We start from the raw sequence: 21520 nt of genomic DNA, 5'->3' as shown, positions 1-21520 counted from the left end.
GAGAGCGATCAGCCCCCCCAGCCCCTCCTCTCCAGGCTGAACCCCCCCAGCTCCCCCCGCCCCCCCTCAGCCTTGTGCCCCAGCCCCTGCCCGGCTCTGGACACGCTCCAGCCCCTCAGGGCCTGGCTGGGGCTGAGGGGCCCAAACCTGAGCCCCGGCTCCGAGGGGCGGCCGCACCAGCGCCCAGCGCAGGGGGACGGGCGCTGCCCTCTCCTGCTGGCCACGCTGCTTCGGACACCAGCCAGGTGCCGCTGGCCGCCTTGGCCACCCGGGCACACTGCCGGCTCACGGTCAGCCGGCCGCCCACCAGCTCCCCCAGGCCCTTTTCCACCAGACAGGTCTGCGTCTGCACAAAGCAAAGAAGAGAAGCATAAAGCTGCCCTGACTGATCATAGACATGCATGTCATCAAACCAATAAGGAATCATCTCTGGCTGGATAAATATTATTATTCAAGCAACATAACTTCATATTACTGGACTGAAGTGCTGATAGCATGTGAAGTGCTGATGATGCACAGAGTGCCACAATAAGCAGACTGTGCATCACCCGTTTGAGTTCAGGGCTTCAGGACCTGGGGGAGGCTTGAAGGAAGGCTGGCTCGGATTTTCCTCCCATGGCTTTGCGAGGTCTGTGCTCTAAATGGTAGCAACCCAATGTGCCGGCTTCCCTGTTCCTGCAAGCAAAACTGCCAGAAGCGGAGGTTTCCTGTTGCGTCCAGTTTCTGTGGGCGGTGGAGGGATGAGGAGCATCGCTTCCTCCTGAGAGAAGGATCTCTGCGAGCAGCACCGGGTGATACAGCATGTATCAAAATCAAGAGGCCCTGCTCTGCCTGCAGCACTCTGTGCTGGGCGGCTTTGCAGCCCTGCTTCGGCAGAAGCCACTTCATTTACTTTCAAGATACATTTGGCTTTTAACATTCAATTGAAGTATTTAAAAAATATTTTATCCTGCTTGGTAAACTAATTGTTGGTCTCTAGGTTTCAAGTAGTGCATGAAGGGCATGCAAGACCAGTTCTCATACTTAAGCCCACGGGATGTGGACAAGAGGATGCACAAAGGCACCTGGTATGTGCTCGCACAGCGTGTCCGCTCCCGCCGTGCTGCCAGGCTCTGTTGTGCTGCGGGGAAGGAGGCACAGGCTGCAGGATGAATGCGGTCAGCTTCTGCATATGAGCAGATCCCCAGTTCTGGTGAAGCAAGTGAAGGCTGATGCTCACTGATGACAGCCAGGAATGTTCCCTGGCATTTCTCAGTCATTAATCCAGCTCCAGGAGATCAGACCTGTCTCAGTTTAGCTTTTCTTTCTCTTTTTTTTTTTTTTAAAATGCCTTTCTACTTTCTTTTTCTTGCCTTGTTCATGGAGCAAGGAAACCCCAGCATCTTAAAGCAGCAGCCTGCCCCCAGCCCACGCGCTCAGGGGTGCCCCTCAATGCACAGGGTGTGCCAGAGTGTGCCTTGCTGGGGCAGTATCCTAACCTGGATCTTTTCATGAAGCTTCTTCTCTGTGTGGGCCAGGAATGTGGCTCAGAGGACAAATGCTGCAATACCTGGCATGTGGGAAGACTTGCATGGATATGATTGCTTAAAAGCCAGCCATGTTTTTTTGCTTTCATAAAGCTGTTTCCAAGGTTTTCACAGCACCTTGTTCCCCAGAGAGCACAGTGTGTGAAAAGCCCATACCCAGGGTGGCGCAAAGGCCTGATGCTTGGAGGAGTTTGTGTGTGTGCTCTTTTGACATTCCTAAGCACTGACACGTGTTGACAGCCCAGCAGTTTGTAGGTACTCATGCTTATATGGTTTGTGTGCTTTAAATGAGAACGATGCTTCCCTGAGCAGAGGGTGAGACAGTGATCTTGCTCTGCATGCGAGATGGTGCATGTCGGGGCTCCCGCCAGCACGTAGGATGCATCACGAGAGCCAACTGAAGGCTTGGGTGAATACAGCCAGTGCGTTGGCAAAGAGTCATGCCATTCCCTCCTCTGGAGGGGATTTATTTGTTACTTAAGAGGTTCAGAGGCTGCATCAGGAATGGTTTTTACAGTATTCTCCGAGGGATCTGTGGGCTATCTTATGCGTGAAATCCTGGAAATGGCTCTGTCTAATCAAAGAGAAAGGTGTATTTCTGATGGAGTTTGCTATCTCTGGGTTTAGGCTGGAGCTGCTGGGCAGTGTGTGTTGGCTGTCTTGCCCCAGATGACTCGAGAGAGGCTTTGCTCCTAGCCGAATAAAAGTTCAGAATAAATAATATAGCATATTAAATACTTTTATTAATTATAATCTTTCTTTTGTAATATATTATATGAACAGTATATAGTGGAATAAACCCCTGCATAACCGTTCTGAAAATGGTTCACCTCACCCTGAAAAGGGTGAGGGCTGGCTTTGTGCTCTGTAGTGCATAGCCCTGCTGGTTTTGCTCACCTTTCAACTGCATGTTCCTTCCTGCAAATCTCTCTGCTCCTTTCTGTAAATCACCACTTTTTGCTGCTAGGGGTTGGAGGAATCTGGGGCTTGTGCATTTTGCAATTTCTGTAGACATTTTGGCAAGGCAGGGACACAAGAGAGATAGTAAAATCACTGCTGCCAAAAATGCATTTCTTTCTACTTCCCACCCACTCCCCTATCTCCGTGCACTTCTATACAGCCAAAGCTCCTTTGTGCCTCTGGGGCCTTTACTGCCTCTCACCACAGTTGTGCATCCCCTATGACCTGTGCTGTTCTCTGCACAGCCCCCTCTCTACCTTGCTCTCAGGCCCTACAAGCAGCTAGGGAGCCGGGGGAGACCTCTTTATCCAAAGCACAACAGGACTGAGACCTCATTTTTACTTTTGTGAATCGTGTTTTAGCAGTGTTGCAATTCTGCATCGGGAGCAAAGGGTCACTGAGCACTGAGTGCAGGGCATCCATGGCTGCTCCTTTCTACCTCACCCCTATCTTAACCCACTACCCCATCAGCACCAGCATCTTCCTTCTGCACAGTGCACCTTGACCAGTGCTTTATATGCCTGAAGAATAAACTTCCTCTGCTGGATGTGCCAACATGACCCACGCAGCATTTCCTGGCCTTGCCCTCCCCACACCTCCTTGCATATGAACTGAACGCAACATTTGCTGCCGCGCTTGTAAAAGCACCCGGTGTTTCCTCACTGCTGGTGCGTTTACAAACCTTGACTGCCAGCCAATATAACAAATGCTGCCAGTCCTCTTGCCCTACCCTCCTTTCATGTCAAGCTGCCCATTTTTTTTATTCCTGGTCTGATGCTGCTGTCCCCAGGCCCTCTCAGCCCTGTGTGGTCCAGCCAGCTGCCTGGCTGCTGCTCTCCAGCATCCCTGCTCTTTGGGTTGGAGCTTGGAGAAGCCGTATCTGCTGCCAGGAACAGCCTGGGCCACCAAGCAGGAGGTGGGAGCTGGCAAAACTTAGATCTCCAGGTCTGTGGAAGGGCCTCCCAGTGACTTAGTTAAAAGCTCGTTTATCCATGTGTGTTTTGGGAGGATGCAAAGGCTAGAAGGATGCTTTGTGTATGGCTGGGCTCTGTTTCCTTATGTACCTCTCTTTCAAGGTTTTGAGAACTGCTGCCTGAAAACCCTCAGTGGTGACAACTTCAGTTTAAAAGCTTTTTCTCCTGTCATTGAGTTCTAAGAAGCCGGCTTTAGATTTACAGCTATCTCTGAAATCTACTGTACAGCTGGAATTTAAACTAGTGAAAGCCTAGCACTTGGTTTCAGGTGAAATGGGCATCTCTGAGCTGGTGTGTTTGCACAGCGATAGGGGAGCTGTGTAACATGTTCAGCGTGCTACCGCACAGCCCGTGACCGTAGCTGGGATACTTTTAAGGCAGTGGGTCGGAACTGGTCACGCATATGTTGATGATAAATTTGGAAAGATAAATTACTCTTTTTCTTCTTTCAAAACAGCCAAGTTTGGAAAAATAACACCCTACTTGGCTAGCAAAGCACTGTCAAGTTTATTATGCATTAGAGCTAACCTCCATATAGTTCTGCAGCCATACAGTTGACTCTTTGCCAGTTCTTAAAATATGTTCTGTAAACTCAGATCTTGGTCAAGTTGGCTGTGTTCCCCTTTTCCCCTCTCTATTTGAGTGTTGGGGGGTTGGTTTATTTAATTTCCCGTTTGTTTCAAGGACTTGTAACAGTTGCTTTTAAAAAAGCAAAAGAAAAAAGTTAAAGGAAGTAGAAGTTTTCAGAGGAGTCTGTACCATGATAGCTTCATGAACAGCGATGCTTGTAAGCACTTGGCAGCCTGAAGACCAGTGCTTACCAAGAAGAGCTGTTGAAACAGACCCCTGGTGCAAGCATAAAGTCTGGCTGGCTTCCAGCTTGTGGAGAGCAAAGTAGTCATATATCAGAGAGCTCTCGAAAGTTTTATAACAGATATTTCCTAATTCTCCCCCACCTCAAGGGAGAGGGGAGCGTTCCCATGCAGCCTTGTAACACAGTGTAGTGTGCTCCTAGCCAAGGCTGTTAAAATGTGCTGTGTCCATTGCCTGTGTTAGCTGTTCTGCTCACGAAGATGAAAGATGGTCCCTGTAAAGCCCTGGAGGAGGATCAGCGAGACCCGTTGGCCTTTTGCACCTTCAGGGCTGTTATCTTCCATGAGTGTTGGCAGTCACCTCCATGAACCAAACCCCCTAGCAGCATGTCAACAGATGAGAAGGATGGAGCACGGTTGTGCCTGTGACCAAAATGTGAGAGGAGGAGGCAGGATGCCCATGCTGATGTAAGCCGGCAGGTCTCCGTGAGGCCCTCCTACTTTTTACCCCATGAACGTTCCACGGGGCTGCACTGGTGGCTTGAGGGGGACTTGGCCATGCTGTGGGCATAGTCAAGGAGCTCCACTAAGCGCCTCCAAGAGTGGTTGAGGTTGGTCCAAGGCTGCCTGCTGTAAAGGGAGGGGGTGCCCCGGGGACCTCTTGGGCTCTTGTTAGGGGAGGTGTATGTTGTCCTAGCTGGGCTTGGCCCATTACATATGAAGATTCAGTTGGTTTGCAGCCAGAGTTTCATGCCTTGCATCTCCTGATGTAGTTATCTCCTCGGTCTAACTACCAGTGTTAATTGTGAGGGAGAGTTTTGCTCTCTGATCTCCTAGCCATAGGGTAAAGATGCTGCAACAGCTCAGCCTGGTCTTTTGTTGGTGTGTGTTGGGTATCTCACCATGGTGCTGGGTTAGGAAAGCAAAAGGCTGTGATTACAAGCCTAATGATGCTTGCCATATAGCCTGGCTTGCAAACAGGGAAGTCTTTATGTCCTTCCTCCATTCTCTGCTTTTACTCTTGTATTAATGTAACAACAACAACAACAAAAAGGCAGCATCTTGTGCTCCTGTTGCACTGAACTGTGTAGGCAAGTCTCAGAGTAGCTGCTGCTGTCCCTGGAGTTTCATTGAAGTGTTGGCTGAGGCACAAAATGCAAACAAGGGAGATGGATGAGAGTGGCTGGCAGAGGCAGCAAAATAAAGGGTGTGACAGAGAAACCTGAAGCTGTTGCTCACCACGAGGCACTACCAGCTTTTTTTTGGCTGGGTGGCCCTGAGCTGCTGAGGTGGGAAGCAGCAGGTCCTGCCAGGAGGGAGCTACGGTGGCCGCTGCCCACGCACTGAGCTGCGTTCAGTCTCAGGCTGCACCCCCATGTTGGGTAGGAAGGGCTCAGTGGATGAAATTAAAGACATCTTGGACCATCTCAACGCTGTGAAGCAGCTGTGAGGCCACCTGAGCCATCTAGGCTGTGGTCCCCCATGGGGTATATGCAGCACGAGTAGAAAATTGAAGTGCTTTTTTGAGGAGGGTCAGAAGGACCAGCCTTTAATTCGCTTCTGTACTCTGCATCTCCTGTCGGCTTAGTGCTTTGCTTTACCTCCCTAGTGTGTTGGAGGCAGATGCTTGCTTTGCTGTGCTTTTTCTCAGCCCAGAGTTTCTGCCCTTAGGAAACTGGCCTTAGCTGAGATGCTCAGCCAAGTCTGGATCTTCCGATGCAGAAGGGAATGGGATGGGGTGCCTGGTGTGTTGCAGGGCAGCGTGAACAGCACCAGGATTGAGATATAGAAGCAAATGCCCGCAATCAGGACGGGTGCTTTAAAGTTGGAGGGTTACTTGTTTGCTGCCGTTGTTTGTCTCCTCGGTGTAATTACCCGGCAGAGCCACACCGACAGAGCCAGTTGCTGAATTTGCCTGACCTAGTTCCTCCTGCACTGCTCAACTTGTGCCGGGTCTGTGGCCAACAGCCCCTCCCGAGCTCAGCGCCGCCTTGCTGCAGCCTCTGCTGCCAAAGGCGACTTAAATGCTGCAAAGCTGTGAAGCTTTGTGCTGCAGGGTCCTGCCTTCACATCCCCTGGCCATCAGGACGCATCGCAGGGGTACGGGATCCCTTGTGGAAAATTGCAGCGGTGCTGGGTAAGGGCACAGGCGCTGGCATCGCTTTGTTCACTTGTGCTGGGCTCACACCCAGCTAATTGCCTCCCTCGGCTTCAACAGCTTGTTGTAGGCATTTGGGTCCTTTCTTTCCCTCTAATTGCATCCTTCTTTCTCTCAGCTTTTTGTAATCACAGGTAATTATTCAATATTGTGGCTGTCTTGAGGCTATTTGATCGTAGTGTGTGTATTTGGGGGTGTCTTTGTTTAATACAAATTCTTGAAGGGGTTGGTTTGAGGGAAGAGATGTGTTGGTATCTCAAGTCTCAAATCTTCAGGTGAAACGTTGCTATCAGTCTTTAACCTCTGGAGGTTACATGTGGTTTGAACAAACCATATCCACTTTCATTTCTTGCTCTGGCTCTAAAGAATTAAAGGTGACAGTTCCTGGCTGTTGCTTTTTTTTTGGATCTGCTTTAATCTGAGTTTACAGTCTAAAGATTTGCTTAGCACAGTTAACGCTCATCTGACTATCGTCATTCTTGATCTGTGTTTTCATCAGATTCCAGACTTGTATCTCTATGACAGTAAATTCTAGTGTTGTTGCTGTGTCTGATGAGGGTTCACTGCTCTGTTCATGACTGGGCTTGTGATTTTTATCACATAAGTCCATGTTTGTGCAGCAAAAGACTTGAGTTCTTATCTGAATCGGGGGCAAAGTCTGTGTCCATGGGCACTGAAGGCAGGAGTTGGTCTTCACTAGCTGCTGAGATAGCAACCTATTCCTGCTCTGCAGTAATTGCCACCCCATTTGGACATCTGCTACAAGCTTTTATTTTTCTGATGTTTGTCAGTGTGACAAAAGCCACCATTTGAATCTGCTGGACCAAATGCAGTGTTTTGATAAACCAGTGGCCTGTCAGAGAGCTGCAGAAGGGGCTGAATCTGTCTTGCTGGTTAAAATGACTGGTCCGTGCACAAACTCTAATTGAAAAATATCAGTTTCATCCCCTCCCTGGAGCTGCAGCCACTAGTCTTTTAAACTTATTTACATCTAAAATGTAGAAGACTCAAATTCCATTATCTGAATTACATCCATCTACTTAACCTCGCGCTAGTGACCTTGCTCCCACTTGGGATAGGTCTAGGAAAACCTTCCATCTTCAGCTATGAGAGCGCTCACTGCCCTGGTTCCCAGAACCCCCCCGCCTGCTCGCTGAAGTCTCTGCTTAAATTACGCTGGCAACTGCAGGCATTGCAAATTAATCTTCTTGCAGCCATTTTCCCCCTCTATTTTTGAAATTTGACCTTGCTGTTAAAGCAGTGCTAAAACAGACATCCCTGTCCGCCAGCCTTAGGGCTGAAGGATGGTCATAAAATCCAAAGTATTGCCTGAGTAGGGAGAGCCACGGCTCGGCACTCCGGAGCGACGTGTATTGCTGCATGGATCTGTGTCAAGCCAAGGGCTGCCCAGACTCCTTGACAGCCCAGGGCAGGGCTGGATTGCATTATAGCAATGGCCAACTGGGGAACCAGGTGGCAAATAATTTTATACTATGATGGAAAATAATTCCAGGCTCAGGCTCCAAGAGACTTGTCACTTGTATAGCATTAGTCTGTTAGGCAAAGGCTGAGCTGGGCTTTAGGATCCCTTTCTTCAAACCCTTGCTCTGCTACTCAGCTACTGCATGACCTCAGGGCAGTCCTTTGGTCTCCCTGCATCTCATTTCTTTGCTTTTTGGCCCCTTTAAAGGGTAGGCAGTTCTTTCTCTGATGGGTCTTTGGGGGGGTGGGTTTTTTTTTTTTTTGGTGCAGAGCCTCCCTCAGAATGGCCCCAGTCTCCTGCCACTGTTATTGTATAATGTGTATAAATAATATTATCACGGTATGTGATAGTAATTAGGGCTGGTCCACCCTGACCTGAGGCTTGCAACAGCTGGAGAGCTGTGATGGCAGCCCTGCACCTGCGGTGTCCTGTTTGTCCCCTTTGCTCAGGTCAAGACACCTTCAGCACCTTGTTTGAGAGAAGTCAGTTCAGGGAGAATCTCCTTACCCGTTTGCTCCTCAATACAGCTTCGAAGCGAATGCATTTGAAATGGAAGACATTGGCACAGCGAAACCCTTGCTGTGAATGCAAAGACTGAAACTTTGTTGCCTGAGGAAGGCAGTCCCCTTTCAGCATGTTTGGTTTCCAAAAACCCTCCACGCAGTGGTGTGTGTGATCACTTTTAATGTTTGTGGCAATGCCATAGCAGCCTAGTAAAGTAACCGGAGTTTCTTAACACTCATTTTTTAGCAACAAGTAAATAAACACAGAAGGGCAGCCTCGTAATTGCTATTGCTAATTAGTTAATGGTTGTGAGGTGCTTTGAAGATGAAAAGTGAAGAGGTACTTGGTTATTAAGTCCCAAACATCCCTGTAATGCCAACAGCAGCTATTGCTATGGGTCAGCAGAGACTTGCTGGCTGCAGTAGCTCACAGAGTGCTGCAAAGTTTTTCTTGGGGCCAGCAGCAAAGAGACGAGGGCCTTTGGACAGTTAAATCTCGATAACTTTTCTGGTACTGGTTCTGCCTTGGGGTGGAGAATGGTCTTGATGAGCTTTAAGGTCCCTTCTGGCCCTGTTTTCCCTGATTTTGTGGTCCAAGGACAGCTTTGCTGACTAGAGCCTGTCTTTCCTGCTGAGCAGGGGTTCCTTGCAGTGGCACTTTCTCACGCTTGGGTTCCCCGCCTGCCTGTGCAGGAGAGCATGGTGCTGGGATGACCTGATCTCCCGTAATCCTGCTGTCACAGTTGGACTCAGAGGCTGTTTGAGCAGATGCAATTTAGACTTAAAAAAAGGCAGCTCAGATGCATGACAAAGACTAACCTGATACAGACCTGGAAGTAACAAAGTGCCTTAAAGTTGCACCTATGTGAAGAGTTTCTGGGCTGCAATCCTTGCCCTTTTTCTTAAGCATCAACATGAAAGAGATCTGAAGGAAGGATGAACTCAAAGCTTTTTTTGTTTTTCCCCTCCTAACTTGTGATGTGCCTCTCCTCTTCTTCTAATAAAATGTCTGGGAATGCTTTGGAGGCTACTTCTGCATAGCTGTTGCCACACCTGTTGGGAAGGGGAAATTCCTCTTGGTCTGCCGCTGCAGAGCAGCCTGGGGGAGTGCTGCTGCTGCCGGAACGTTTTATTGACAAAGCTGGCAAAAAAACTTCCTTTCCAAGAAAATTGAATTATTTGTTTGTTCACTTTTGAATTTAGTCTCTGTGGGCCAGACCTGCAGCTGTGGTAAATTAGCTCAGCTCCAGATGTGCTCTATATATTTTGAGATGTCATTTCCCTGTATCTGTATGTAATTCTGTAGATCTTCCTGCTGCCCTGGTTTTGGCACTATTTCAGCCAAAGTTTCCAAACTTTCAGTCTGCTTTGTCCCCTCATTCAGCTGACAGGTCTTGTGGACAGAGGATGTGTTGGGATCTTAGAGGCAGGAGACAAGCATCATGTCTACCACCTTCACTTGCAAAAGGTCAATAAGAGAAAAAATAATCTCTGTATTCATGTGCTGGCTCATGGGCTCAGTTTTGTCCTTTATACACAGTTTGCAAGATGCAGTAGGTATAAGGGGTAGCTTTGATAACCCAAGAGCCCAAGTGTAACTGCATCTTCTACTCTTCCAGTGTTACTGCTGGTCCAAGTATAGAACCAAGACCAGTTTTTTTGCTGGTAAGAAGCTAACTTTGAAAGACTGCGCTTAAGCTCGCAAGCAGGGAAAAAAAAAAAAAGGATCTTTGTGTAGTTTCAATGTTTTGACGTTTATCAGCTGGACACCTCTGAGGCCAGCGTGGGCATAGCGCTGCTGGGACAGGACAGGTTTTGCAGTGGTGTCAAGGCGTGGGGCTCCATGCGGTTTTTCTGAGTGCAGCACCACAGCTCTGAGGTACTTGCAAGACCTGGAGCCTGCAAGATCCGGACTGCACGGGGCGAAGGGAGCTGAGTTATGCTATCCTTGTGACTGATAAGCACTACTTATCTAGCATCAGGGGTGTGCGTACCACCTCGCAGCAAAGAACCCAGATCCCTGCCCTGAGGAGCTGGTGTGCTTCAAGCCGTAAAAATACCCTTCTCTCACCCAGCCCTGCCTCCCTGCCCCACGGCAAGTGCGTCGTGTGTTTGCGGGGTGCAGGATCAGGCCCCGAGGAGGCACGCACAGCCGGATGCGGTACCGTCCAGCGCAGCGCAATAACCGGCAGCTTTGCAAAGCAAACGGCGAGGGCGAGAGAGGCGCTGGCGGGAGGAGGAGAGGCGCTGCCATGCTGACAGCGGGTGTGGGGGGGCAGCCCAGGGGCCGCGGGGAGGGGCTCCAGCCCTGCGGGGGCGGGACGCACCGTGTCTGAGCGGTGCGGAACGCCGCGGGGCGGTGCGGAGCGCTGCGGGCACGGCTCATGCTCTGCTCTTTCCCTGCACAGGGGCAGATCGAGGTGGACAGCGAGACCGTCTTCAAGTTGGCAGCCCTGGTTCTGCAGGTAAGTGCCTGGTCTGGCTGCCGGGGACCCGCTGGGTGCTGCGCCCCCCGCACAGCCAGCCCGCTGCAGCATCCCTCGGGCGGGGGGGACGGAAAGCTGGGAAACCTGGGGAGGGGGCTCGCCTTATAGGCGAGAGGGGGAAAAACTTACGTGCAAAGCTTGAAATTGAAAAAGGGAGGGAAAGAGGAAGAACTCATCAAGGGAAGGCATTTATTTGGGTAGGCTTCCATCCACTTGTCACCTGTTCTAATTTAAATACTTTCGGGAGATCTGGGAAGAAACAAGTACAATATTGTAGCTAAATTTACTGTTATGCCTGTGAGTCTTAGAGCATACGTTTTTGATATGTCTGTTATGTTGAAATATGCGATGTCAGTTTTTCCTTTATCAAGTTTTGTTGTACTCAAGAGTTAAACTCTTATTTTAATTTTTTTAAACAAAAATACAGATTTTGATATTAACGTTAAAACAAGGGGGTTATTTACTGCTTTTTAAGAAATAAAATTTGACCTTTAAAACACCGGGATTTTTCCTTGTTGCGCTGTTGGTGACAAAATGTCACCAACACTGACACTACAGCAAAGCTGCAGCGGCTCAAGCTGCCCCAACTGTTTTCATCTCGAGCGAGTGGCGTTTGCTCAGCTACCGACCCCCCTGCAAAGCCAGCCTGTCCCTGGCCGCGGCCAGCTGGAGAGAGCGCTGTATTTTGCTGCTTGTACAGTAAAAGTGATATCGGATTTGCAATATGAAATTCATCCCTGTTTTGGTTGCTGTTTTACTTACGGTGTAGTTGGATTATCTGTAGCTGGAAGTGTAAAGGGCCAAGTTCTGTGCCTGCTTGCAGGCAGCCTCCGTGCTCTGCGCCGAGTGGAACTGGGGTCAGGATGCGGCTGCAGAGCTGTGGGAGTGGGGAAGTGAACAATGCTGGGAAAAGCAAGGACTTTTGAAGAGATCATGTTTTAATTCTGTCACTGTTTTTCAATTGTAGGAAGCTAAAGGGGACTATTCCAGGTAATAACATTTTTCCTTTCTAATACTGGTGTGCTTGATGGATGTGTTTTTCTGTGTTGGCATTGTATTGCAAACAATCAAAAATGGGGGTAAAGTCCAGCGGCCAGCAGTGGCTGAAGAAAGTGAAATGCGCTGCTGGGCTGGATAACATCTGAGTCTGCAGGGTGAGTAATCCCTTTTGTGAGCAGGCTCTGAGTCAAAACGCTTTTTCAGGCTGTCCTGCTTTGCTCCCCTCCCCGAACACGGGTGCCAAAGCGGAATGGCGAGGAAGTTCCCCCTCTTTCCTACCCCAGAAAGGCTGTGCTTTGCACTGTGGCTTGTGCCCGTGTGGGCAGCCCTGCCCGTAGCGCCGCAGCACGTGCAGGGACGTGGAGCCCGTCAGCTGCCGGTGCCGGAGGTCAATGAGCTGCTTGCTTCGGCAGCTGCCCCTCGGAGCCTCTCCCTGCTCGTGCCTGACCCCACAGTTGTGTTGTAGCTGGTGTGCGACCCGGTTGCTGAGCTTTAGCTGTCCAAAGCTGTATCATCAGCTTGGGCTTGCCCTTGGAGATGGCTTTCTACCACGCACTGGTTATGCTAACTGGCTGCGGGGAGGGGGTGGGGTCGCACCCCGACCTGTTAGAGCCAGGGGAAAAGACCTTCTATTAGGAACAGCTCACTAAGCAAATAAAAAATCAGAGGGTTGGCTCTGGTCAGGTTAATATTTGACTACTTGCTGAGTTTCCATATGGGAAGAGAGGTGTGTTTTGTGCTTTAGCTACAATGGCTTTCAAGAACCGTGCTTTGAAACGGCTCGGTGAAGAGCTATCTGCCCAAACACGGGGAGCAAGTCACATCTGACTGCCAAAGTGACGTGACTCTCTTTTCCTTCAGTGTGCAGTTGTCAAGTGAGTGCCAGTCCTCCTGCCTGAGACCCTTTCTTCTCTAGGTGCCAGTCCTTCTCCGCTGATGGACATGCTCTGTGAAGTCCATCACAACCTCCTTCTTTTTGTTGGCATGCTGTCATGCCTGCAGGGAGGAAAAGATGTCCTTGTGACTGAGATCAACCGGGTGGGCTGGCTGCAGAGACAATTTCTGTTTGTGTTCACGTGTAGACCTGCTTTGTGACCCACAGTATATTGCTTATAGCTGCAGCATGCTGTATTTTTCTCCAGAAAAACTGCTCATCTTGCCTGATCTCACAGGGACACCCTATGATGCCCCAAGCTTAACTCAGTTTAGGCACAGATCACCAGACAACTGCTGTTCACTTTACAAGAACGAACTTGTTAAGCTGTAGCAGCTGGTGGCACATGCTGTCAATTCTCAAGAAAAGGGGTTAAGGTTAAAAACTCTCTTTGTGGTGAAAACCTCCCTTACGTGGCTTAAACTTAGCACTGACTCCTTATCATTTGCCATAAATAGGTTTGTAAGCATTGCTTCACATGCCCAAGATCTGGGTCTGTGGTTATTTTCCGTGCCTCTGCGGACATATTGCAAGGAGTGGATTGCCCATGGTTACCTTCAGAAGTATTTAAAGAAAACTGGAGGGAAGAATACTCTGCCCACAAGTGTGATTTTCAAGCATAGCTCTTCCCCTAACAGTTGCATGAAAATAGCCGCAGCAATTGTTTCCTCTGTTAAACAAAACATATGTTATGCCTCCGTAGCAAATGAGCACAGCCAGCTGTCCCAGGGCTAGCGAGCACACCAGGAGTGAAGGAATTTCATTTTATGTGTCACAAGTGGTCCTTTGGGCTACTGCTGATAAAGCACTAGCTTAATTACCAGCATATCTTAACAAAGATACTGCAGGACTGGCCTCCCCTGCCACGCTTGCTGTGATACAAGGCACAGGTTCTTGCAGCAGTGCCACTTGTGCGCGTGGTCGCCTCCGTTTGCTGTGGCCGGGGTTGGTGCATGCGTTGTTTGCTGTTGTCTGGCCATTCCGCCTTGAATCACTTTTCGGAATGTGACTCTTGCACCATTTCTGCTTACGTGAGAGCACACAAGTTCCTTTTTTGTTTTATATCGGATTAGTGTGGAGTGAATGCAGGTAAATACAGGAATTGCCTGAAGTCCTAGAGATTAGCTTTCTGGAAGTGAAAAAATGGGCCAGTCCGGACAACGCTGGTGATCTCTGCTTGGCTGATTTTTCACACATCCCCCAGGGAGCTTTTCCATGGGGACACGTCCAGTAGTGGGGTCACAGTGTGGCATGCCCACTGGCTTTAACTGGGAACAGGCAGGTCGGTATCAGGGTCCAAACGCTTCAAAGTCCTGCGGCTCTGCAGTAACCCCTTTCCCAATCCGCTGCTCAAATTCTCAGATAAAGTCTTGATGGCAGAGAGCAGCAATCTCCTGAGAAACACCCTCCCCTGTGCCGTGCTGAGTGGGTGAGCACATTCTTTTGAAATCTGTTTATTTTCAGTGAGCAAACCTCATGCATGGGCACTCGGAGAAAGTAAAAACTTTTGATTTCCGCACCACAAAGGTCACTCTGGAGGGACTTCACACCGGCAGCATGAAAATATCAGGGTCTTTGGGGTTTGGCTCTTGCAGGTGGTTTACAGTAGGACCCTGGGGTCCTGAGCTGGGCTGTTCAGAGAAGAGTATGCACCTTATCGTTTGGAGAGAGGCTTTATGCAAGGTAAACCACCCAAGTCCTGCTTTGAGAGGACCCTGGCTTTTAAGACATCTTGATAAAACTGAAGTACGTGCTTCAGAATTGTACCCACAGCATGTCCATTGCACATGTGCCTGGTCTGGACAGCTCTGGTTTCCCAAAGGCAGTCTGAAATGACTGTGGACTGCAGGAGGAATGATTAATGAAGGTGGTGGTGGATCACGGTTGGTATAGCTCACCGCACACCCGGTTTCTTTTCCTGTTTACTGAACTGGCAATCCCAGGCAAAGTAATTACCCCCTGTATGTGATGAAGAACACGTTGCAGGGGCACTCGGGGCAGCATTCCTTTGCCCCTTGCATGGGACAGTGTTGGGGCTGCCATGGGCAGAGCAGTTCCTCCCGAGAGTCTTGCAGCTCTGGTGTTCCTGGCAAGCCTGGGATGCTCCAAGTCTGTGGCTCTCGTGCCCAGTGCTTGCACAGGAAGGCAGTTTTGCTCGAGAGGAGGGATGTAACGCTTTGCTCATGTTTGTTTTTCACAACTCGTGTATGGCTTCTAGCTGGCTGCTTCTCTGTTTAAATGAATTCCCATCAGTTCTTCTCTAGCTCCTGTAATAAGATCCTCAAGCAAAGTATTAGTCATTAAAAGCAGTTTTGAAACTCTGCATTAGTTAATTGCGCTCCTCTGCTTGTATTTGCACATGAAACAGAAAAAGCTGCAAGCCTGGTTTTACAAAATTGTGATTTTTAAACTATGCAAGAGTTCTAGAAGGAGAATTTGATTCAAGTTGCAGCTTCTGGCATGGCTCAATTTTTTGGGGAAAAAAGTCCATATTCTATCAATTTTTGAAATTTTATTTAAATTTTAAAGAAAGCTAATCTCTTGGCAGGCAAGCGAAACAATAGATCAGTCTGGTAATTATTCATTGTGTAAATATACAACATAGAGTTCCTGCCTCCTTGGGAAACAAATGATTTAGCTGTATTTAGTTTACAGACGAAGTATCTGCCCTCGAATATGCTGTACAATAACAGTATATAGTATCATTTTTCTTAGTGGTTTGATGAAAGAGACAGTTTATAACTGAGACTTCCTAAATACTGTCCTTCTAGCATTAGAAAAATGTTTATTAAAGTCAGAGTAGCTACAGGGACTGTGTAAGGGAGGTAACTTTTTAAAAGTTTTTCTGACTGGTAATCCTGGATCGTATTTTCTCCCGTAACATTTCCAGGACTGAAACCCAGCCGTGCTCCCTGAAAGTTAATTAAATTGCTGGAGGAGGGCTTCCATTTTCTTTAAATAGCTGACACATTCAATTTTGATTCTGGCCTGTGGGCTGCAAAGATAACTCCCGACTGGTATAACATAACACAGACTAAATAATGAATTCCTGATAGCTGACATGTGCGAGGCACCAGGTTTATCATTATGTGGGTGATAAATGCCGTTTGTAAAAGGAAAAGGTTTGTGTGAAAGATACCTCTGCAAACTGCAGCTATGGAGCAATTGGTTCAGAGACTCCTGAATTTAAAAACTTTACTGAGGAAAAAATGAAGTGCCTGGTCTTGGTGCAGAAAACTGGTATTAACAGCTTGCTCCTAATTAAGAGTGTATCTCACTATTAGATTTTTGAGTAGCATTTACTGGGGAAGATGACTGTTTTGCCAAACAATTTGGAAAACCTTTTGGTAGGAAAGAATGTGTAAATGGTAACGCGGGCAGTGCTGGCAAATAGCTGCTTGAAAGAAGTTAGTAATTCTCTGATAACAAAGCACCTGTTCGCTATACTGCTTACCCCAAGATTAAGGTAGCTTCAGATGGAGGACACACCTGAGATTTTCTAGCGGTGGCTTGTCCAGCCTGTTTTTGGAAATCTCACCAGGTCCATATGACCAGAACTCCATGTGTGGCCATGTCCAGGGCTGGGGTCGGAGCAGAAAGACAAATTTGGACCAAAGCTCCCAGTTGTTCCTACTCCCCTCTCTCCGGTTTGCATCCTGGAGAGGTCTCAGAGGGCTCAAGGTGGGTCCGTGTGGCATGGATGGAGCCCACCTAGTGTGTCCCAGCACTAAGAGGTGCTCAGGCGATGGGGCCAGGCTAGAGCTGACCTAAAGAAAGCCCTGAAATGGGTACAGTGTGGGTGTCTGGTCCCCTTTTGCTCCACAGACCTGCTCCCCTTCCGCTGCCCTGTTGGTGAAGGAGACCAGTTGTGAGCTGTTCACTGGAAGCTCTTTTCCAGAGCCACTGCGTTTGGGGATGACTTACAAGGAGATGCCCGTGCTGGTCTGACGCAGGGAGGCTGAAGACCTGAGCATGGTCTAGGTGCCTCTCTCAGCTGCCAAGGATTTCCTTCTACATGTAACAGTGGGTGATAGAAAAGAGGTGTTGGCTCACCATAGGGTTCGCTCTTAGGGCATCCATCTGGTGCCTGTTATAAGTAGCACTGTGGTTTAGGTTTTGATTTTCTTTTCCATGCACTGATATTTACAGAGGCTTTCTCTAGTGTAAGCCACAGCTCCCCGTGGGCTGTGTCTGCCTTGCTGTAAATCAGTGCTCGGCACTGGTGCTGGGGTTGTGCTCCTGGTGCGCCACGGCTGCTTGTTTGCCAAGTGAGTCATGGTGTGTTTTGCCTTTCAGCTTTGACTCTGCACGCTTTTTCTTTAAAAATCTTTGCCAGGTGCTTGCTCCATGAACCATTAACTCTGCCTCCGTCAAACCCAGCTGTGCGCTTTCCTGAGCTCACACTTTTGCAATAAACAACTAATTTGAAAGAAGATGAGCGAAGATTTATTAACTTGGGGCCTGTTCGCTGAGGGGGGTGATTATTTATTTCACTTTATTTGGGAAGGTCTAATGAACCAAGGTAGTAAATTAGCAAGTTTAAGGAAAGTTATGTTTGCTATTTATTTCATACAATGATGACAAATCCGCTACTTGACAGATATCAGATACCCACTTCCCCAAAGAGCGCTCTGCTTAACTGAATTTTATATCCTCTTCAAAGAAAGCTGGCTGAAACTAGTAATTTTTCTCTAGCAGTGTGCAAATCTTGCTTTTCTTCTCAAGTCACTGCAGTTTGGTTTTTGGGTACCATGAGGAATGGGTGGCTGAGGCAAGGCAGTGGGCAAAGGGCAGGGGGGGGAAGGAGCTGCTGAACATCATCCCTGAGCATTTAGGCAGCAGTTCTGAGGTGAAAATGTTCTCTCTTGGTGTGTTACTTTTCAATAAAAAGTGGAAGTTCACTGTGTAAACTAGGTGTAATTGTGAAAAAAATATGGAGTTAAGACCCTAATTTTCTGCTAGACTTTTTAACAGCAAGAGGTGTTTTTTTCTACTGGTGCGACTTGTAGATTCAGTTCAGGGCAGACCAAAGCATACATAGTCATTGCAATTATGTTATTTTAATGGGATTTTTTACCATTTCCTATTTTACAGCAGTTCTGTAAGGACTGTCGAGGAATTGCTTCTCAAATAGCAGATGAATTAGGTGGAAGCACTGTGGGTGAAATGAGCAAAAAGAATTAGATGAAGCAGGGAAAAAAGGATGTTTTCAGTAACTTAATAATCTGATCTCATGGGATTTACTGCTTATGTATGGCAGTGTAACTTTTAATATCAATACATAATGATGGTGATTTGGTGAGGTACATGCACTTACAGATTTCATATGTGTGACATTCATACAGTTTCTTGAGGGGCAGCAAAGAGGTGGTTGTGTTTTGTCCTCTTTAATTGTCCCTCCACAGTCTTTTCTTTATTTTCTGTTAAGGCACTTTTAACTCAGAGAGGCAGTGCTGTAGTGGTACAACCCAGCCCCCTAGAGAGGGCTTCTGCGTGTGCTCTGCATCCCAAGCAGGTAGGAGACAAGGCAAGCATGGTGCCAGAAAAATTCATTATCCCCTAAGCTGCGTCCTGTGCAGGGGACAATGTTGCTGTCGTAGTTGTTAGCCTTGGAGTAGCGTCATGGCATCCGCAGCCTTAGGTGAAACATGCTGTCCTCCTTGTCCCTAAACATTCCCTCAAACACAGGTTCAGCATTAAAACACATTGCTTTTTCCTGTTGTAAAATTAAATTTCATGGCTTTTGCATTATAAGGTATTCAACTCCTTTCTGTTGAAAATCAGGAAAACTTTGGTCTACTGAGAGCTTTTCCAGTCTTGCACCATCAGCTGTGAGCAGGAATTTGGGCTCTGGTCTGACTCCAAACAACATCCTTGCTTTAAAAAAGCAAAAATAAATATCTCTTGCTTTTCCTTCCCATGGTGGTTGGGATGTATCACGTGGGGTGTAATTTGTGCTTTGAGGAAATGGAACGACAACTTTTCAGTCTCAGCTTTTTTGCTTTTGCAGATTTGTGAGGCCTTTATCATTATTTGGATACGTTATTTTTCTTGTGGTTCCATGTATCTCTGTATCAGCATGCAGGGCTGTGATAACAAGCTTTACACTGTGCTGCTGTAGTCAGACATGCGAAAACCCCACCGCTAATATGGCTAAGCTGACTTTTGTGTGAACAGGAAGAAAGCCTGAACATTAGAAATAACAGTCTGTTGTTGTGAGGAAGGGTTTGGGATCCTTCAAGCGTTGTATCAACTGGGAATAGTCATCTTTGGCTCTGCAGTAAATCCCCAGGTAAAGCAGAGCTGTTCTGCTTCCCGTCTGGTCTGAGAGCAGCACTGCCAGCACGTGCCGTTGGTACGGCTGAGCAGCTCTGGGAACGTGGATGTACTGCGCCAGATCCATGGGACTGCGGGCCATCACTGGTGGGAGCTGTGGTGTGCAAGGACCAGAGGGTTTTATCCTCAGAATATTCATATTTCACAGCAAGAGCTGTAAAAGAAGACTTGAGAATTTAGGGCAGATTCAGGTCACAGGTTTTCTGTAGCTTCTTTCTTGAACCTTCTTCTAGTTCAAGGAGAACTGCTTCCTTGGAACCCCATTCCTCAACTGCAAAGTGTATATATGAATTTCCCAGAGCCAGGGTGGCTCTGGGAGCAGGTCATGTTCGCATTTGTCCAGTCCCCATGTCCCAGGCAGAGAGGTGCATGCATACAGCTGATCTGAGAAATGTTGCTTTTTCCTTGGTGCTTTTGATCCATCTTCCAAAAGCCAATGAGCAGGGTCACCAGACCCCCGTGAGAACAGTAGGCACTGCTGCTGCCTTCTGAGTTGGACAGGGCTCAGGAAGCAGAAAAATTATCCTAAAGGAGCAGGGCTGGAGCTGGAGGTCAGGTCTGGAGGTCCAAGGCTATGGTCCAGCCTGTGCCGAGTGTGGGAGAGGGATGCCCAGCCCCAGCCACGCTGTGTGTTTGTTGCGGGTCCCTCTGGAGCTGTGAAAGTAAAGCTGTTGGTGCAGCACAGCATGGGAACCCACAGCACGGCTGCGGCGTAGATGCATGACAAACCTGGCATTGAAAAAGCCATCTGCACTGCTTATCGTGTTCCTTTTCACGTATGGGGTTTGGAAGGCTCTTAAAAATGCTCCTTCAAATACCTCTGTGAGCAGGCGGTCCCTATCTGGTGTTCAAGTGGCAGACTTTGCAGCCCTGCCCCAGCAAAGCTCCCCGCTGGCCGGGGGGGCAACGTTTGGGCTCCGGCTGTCCCATGCCAATGGGAGCCCCTTGTTCGTGGTCTTTCCAGATCCTGGTCTTCCTTCAATAGAAAAATAACTTTCTTGAGTGTGCCAGCAGACCATAAACTGAAAGGTTGGGAAATGATGGGAAACGTCTGGCATTTGTCACAAAAGAGGATTTGTCAGAGAGCCTGTTTTCAAAATCCTGCTGCCAAGTTCCTGCTGCTCCAACATACTCAAAAGCTGCTAAATCCATCGGCTCTCCCCATACCCTCCCTGCTCTCTCTTCCACCCCCAGTCTTTTTTTCTCTTGCATTTTTAACCCTGTGCATTTTTCCCCCCACTCCACTGCCTTGCTGCTTCCTCCTCCCACCTGTTCCTCGTGGTACCCTGAAAGGCAGTCCAGCCTCCATGGGAGTGTGAGGTTGCCACGCTCTGCCCTTCCATTTATTTTTAAACAAAACAACAGCCTACAGGGAAATCACCTGTTGCTGGAGCAGTCCAGCTGCAGAGTGATGGTCCGTGTTGCCCTCTCTCGTCTGTGAACATATGGAATGGGAGCACCTTGGAGGCTTTGGTGATGCTATCCTAAGCCTGGTCACTTTAGAAAGTCACTTTAGGACCGGGCTGGGGTATGGGCAGCAACATGGGATGTTCTTGTACCGTTACAGCATTGCTTGTAATCAGATAGCAGAGGAATTCAGTGGTTATCCTGGAGAAATAGGGCCATTACTAACATCATCTGAGTAACCTGACCAGCCCTCTGAAAACTTAAGATTGTCAAGCTTTCAAGTGTCTAGTCTAATTGTGTGCTGTTTCTGTGTATTTATTTCGCTAGCTCTAAATATAACAAAAAGATTTTGAAGCATCTTGATGATGCAGGGTAATATTGTATTGTCCTTTAGCTGTGAAGCTCCACATTGCCTTGTATCTCTCATGCAATTCTCAGAATCATTTGCTGATTTGTAGGTGTCCATGAAATAACTTTCAGGTTAACTTAGGAGGTTGGTCGATAACTTTTAAAAACAAGGCTACTCTAAGTTCTGTCTATGGTGTGCTTAAAATTCATTTTAAGAATTAACCGAACATAAAATTGTGACATTTAGAAAGACTCAGGAGTGACTTATTCTAACGATCACATAGCAACACAAGAGTAAGTATTTGTGTGAGGTCAGGAGGCTTCGAGAGTAGAGCACAACCACTATGCAGTGAGTGCACTTTCCCCAGTGATAAATTCCTACCTTATAAAGTGTTATGACCTTGATTTAGCAGAGGCAGACACACCTGCCATCACTTTAGTCAGTTAAAAGTTGTCTGAAGTCCTATCCTTATCAAGTTGTTAATATTTATAAAGATGATATGGGCTGATAAGCTTTTATGTTGTAGTCCAGTATATTGCTTTTGCTGCTCTGGGTGTGTCTGTTGCTCTTCACGTTTTAGGCTAATCTCATTA

At 48.0% G+C, this 21520-nt stretch overlaps 1 protein-coding gene across 5 annotated transcripts in view; it reads left to right on the top strand.

Annotated features, from left to right (window-relative positions):
* The window catches only part of FRMD4B (FERM domain containing 4B), a 138488-nt gene that overhangs the window by 82225 nt on the left and 34743 nt on the right, over positions 1-21520 (top strand). For all 5 annotated transcript variants that reach the window (XM_055708650.1, XM_055708647.1, XM_055708648.1 and 2 more), the window contains 2 exons: positions 10825-10881; positions 11870-11892. In XM_055708650.1, coding sequence (XP_055564625.1) covers positions 10825-10881; positions 11870-11892 — 80 coding nt within the window. The remainder of the gene's footprint in view (positions 1-10824; positions 10882-11869; positions 11893-21520) is intronic.

The sequence above is a fragment of the Falco cherrug genome, chromosome 4 (assembly GCF_023634085.1).
Source record: "Falco cherrug isolate bFalChe1 chromosome 4, bFalChe1.pri, whole genome shotgun sequence".
In the NCBI taxonomy this organism is placed as follows: domain Eukaryota; kingdom Metazoa; phylum Chordata; class Aves; order Falconiformes; family Falconidae; genus Falco; species Falco cherrug.
This window is presented reverse-complemented; position numbering and strand designations above follow the sequence as displayed.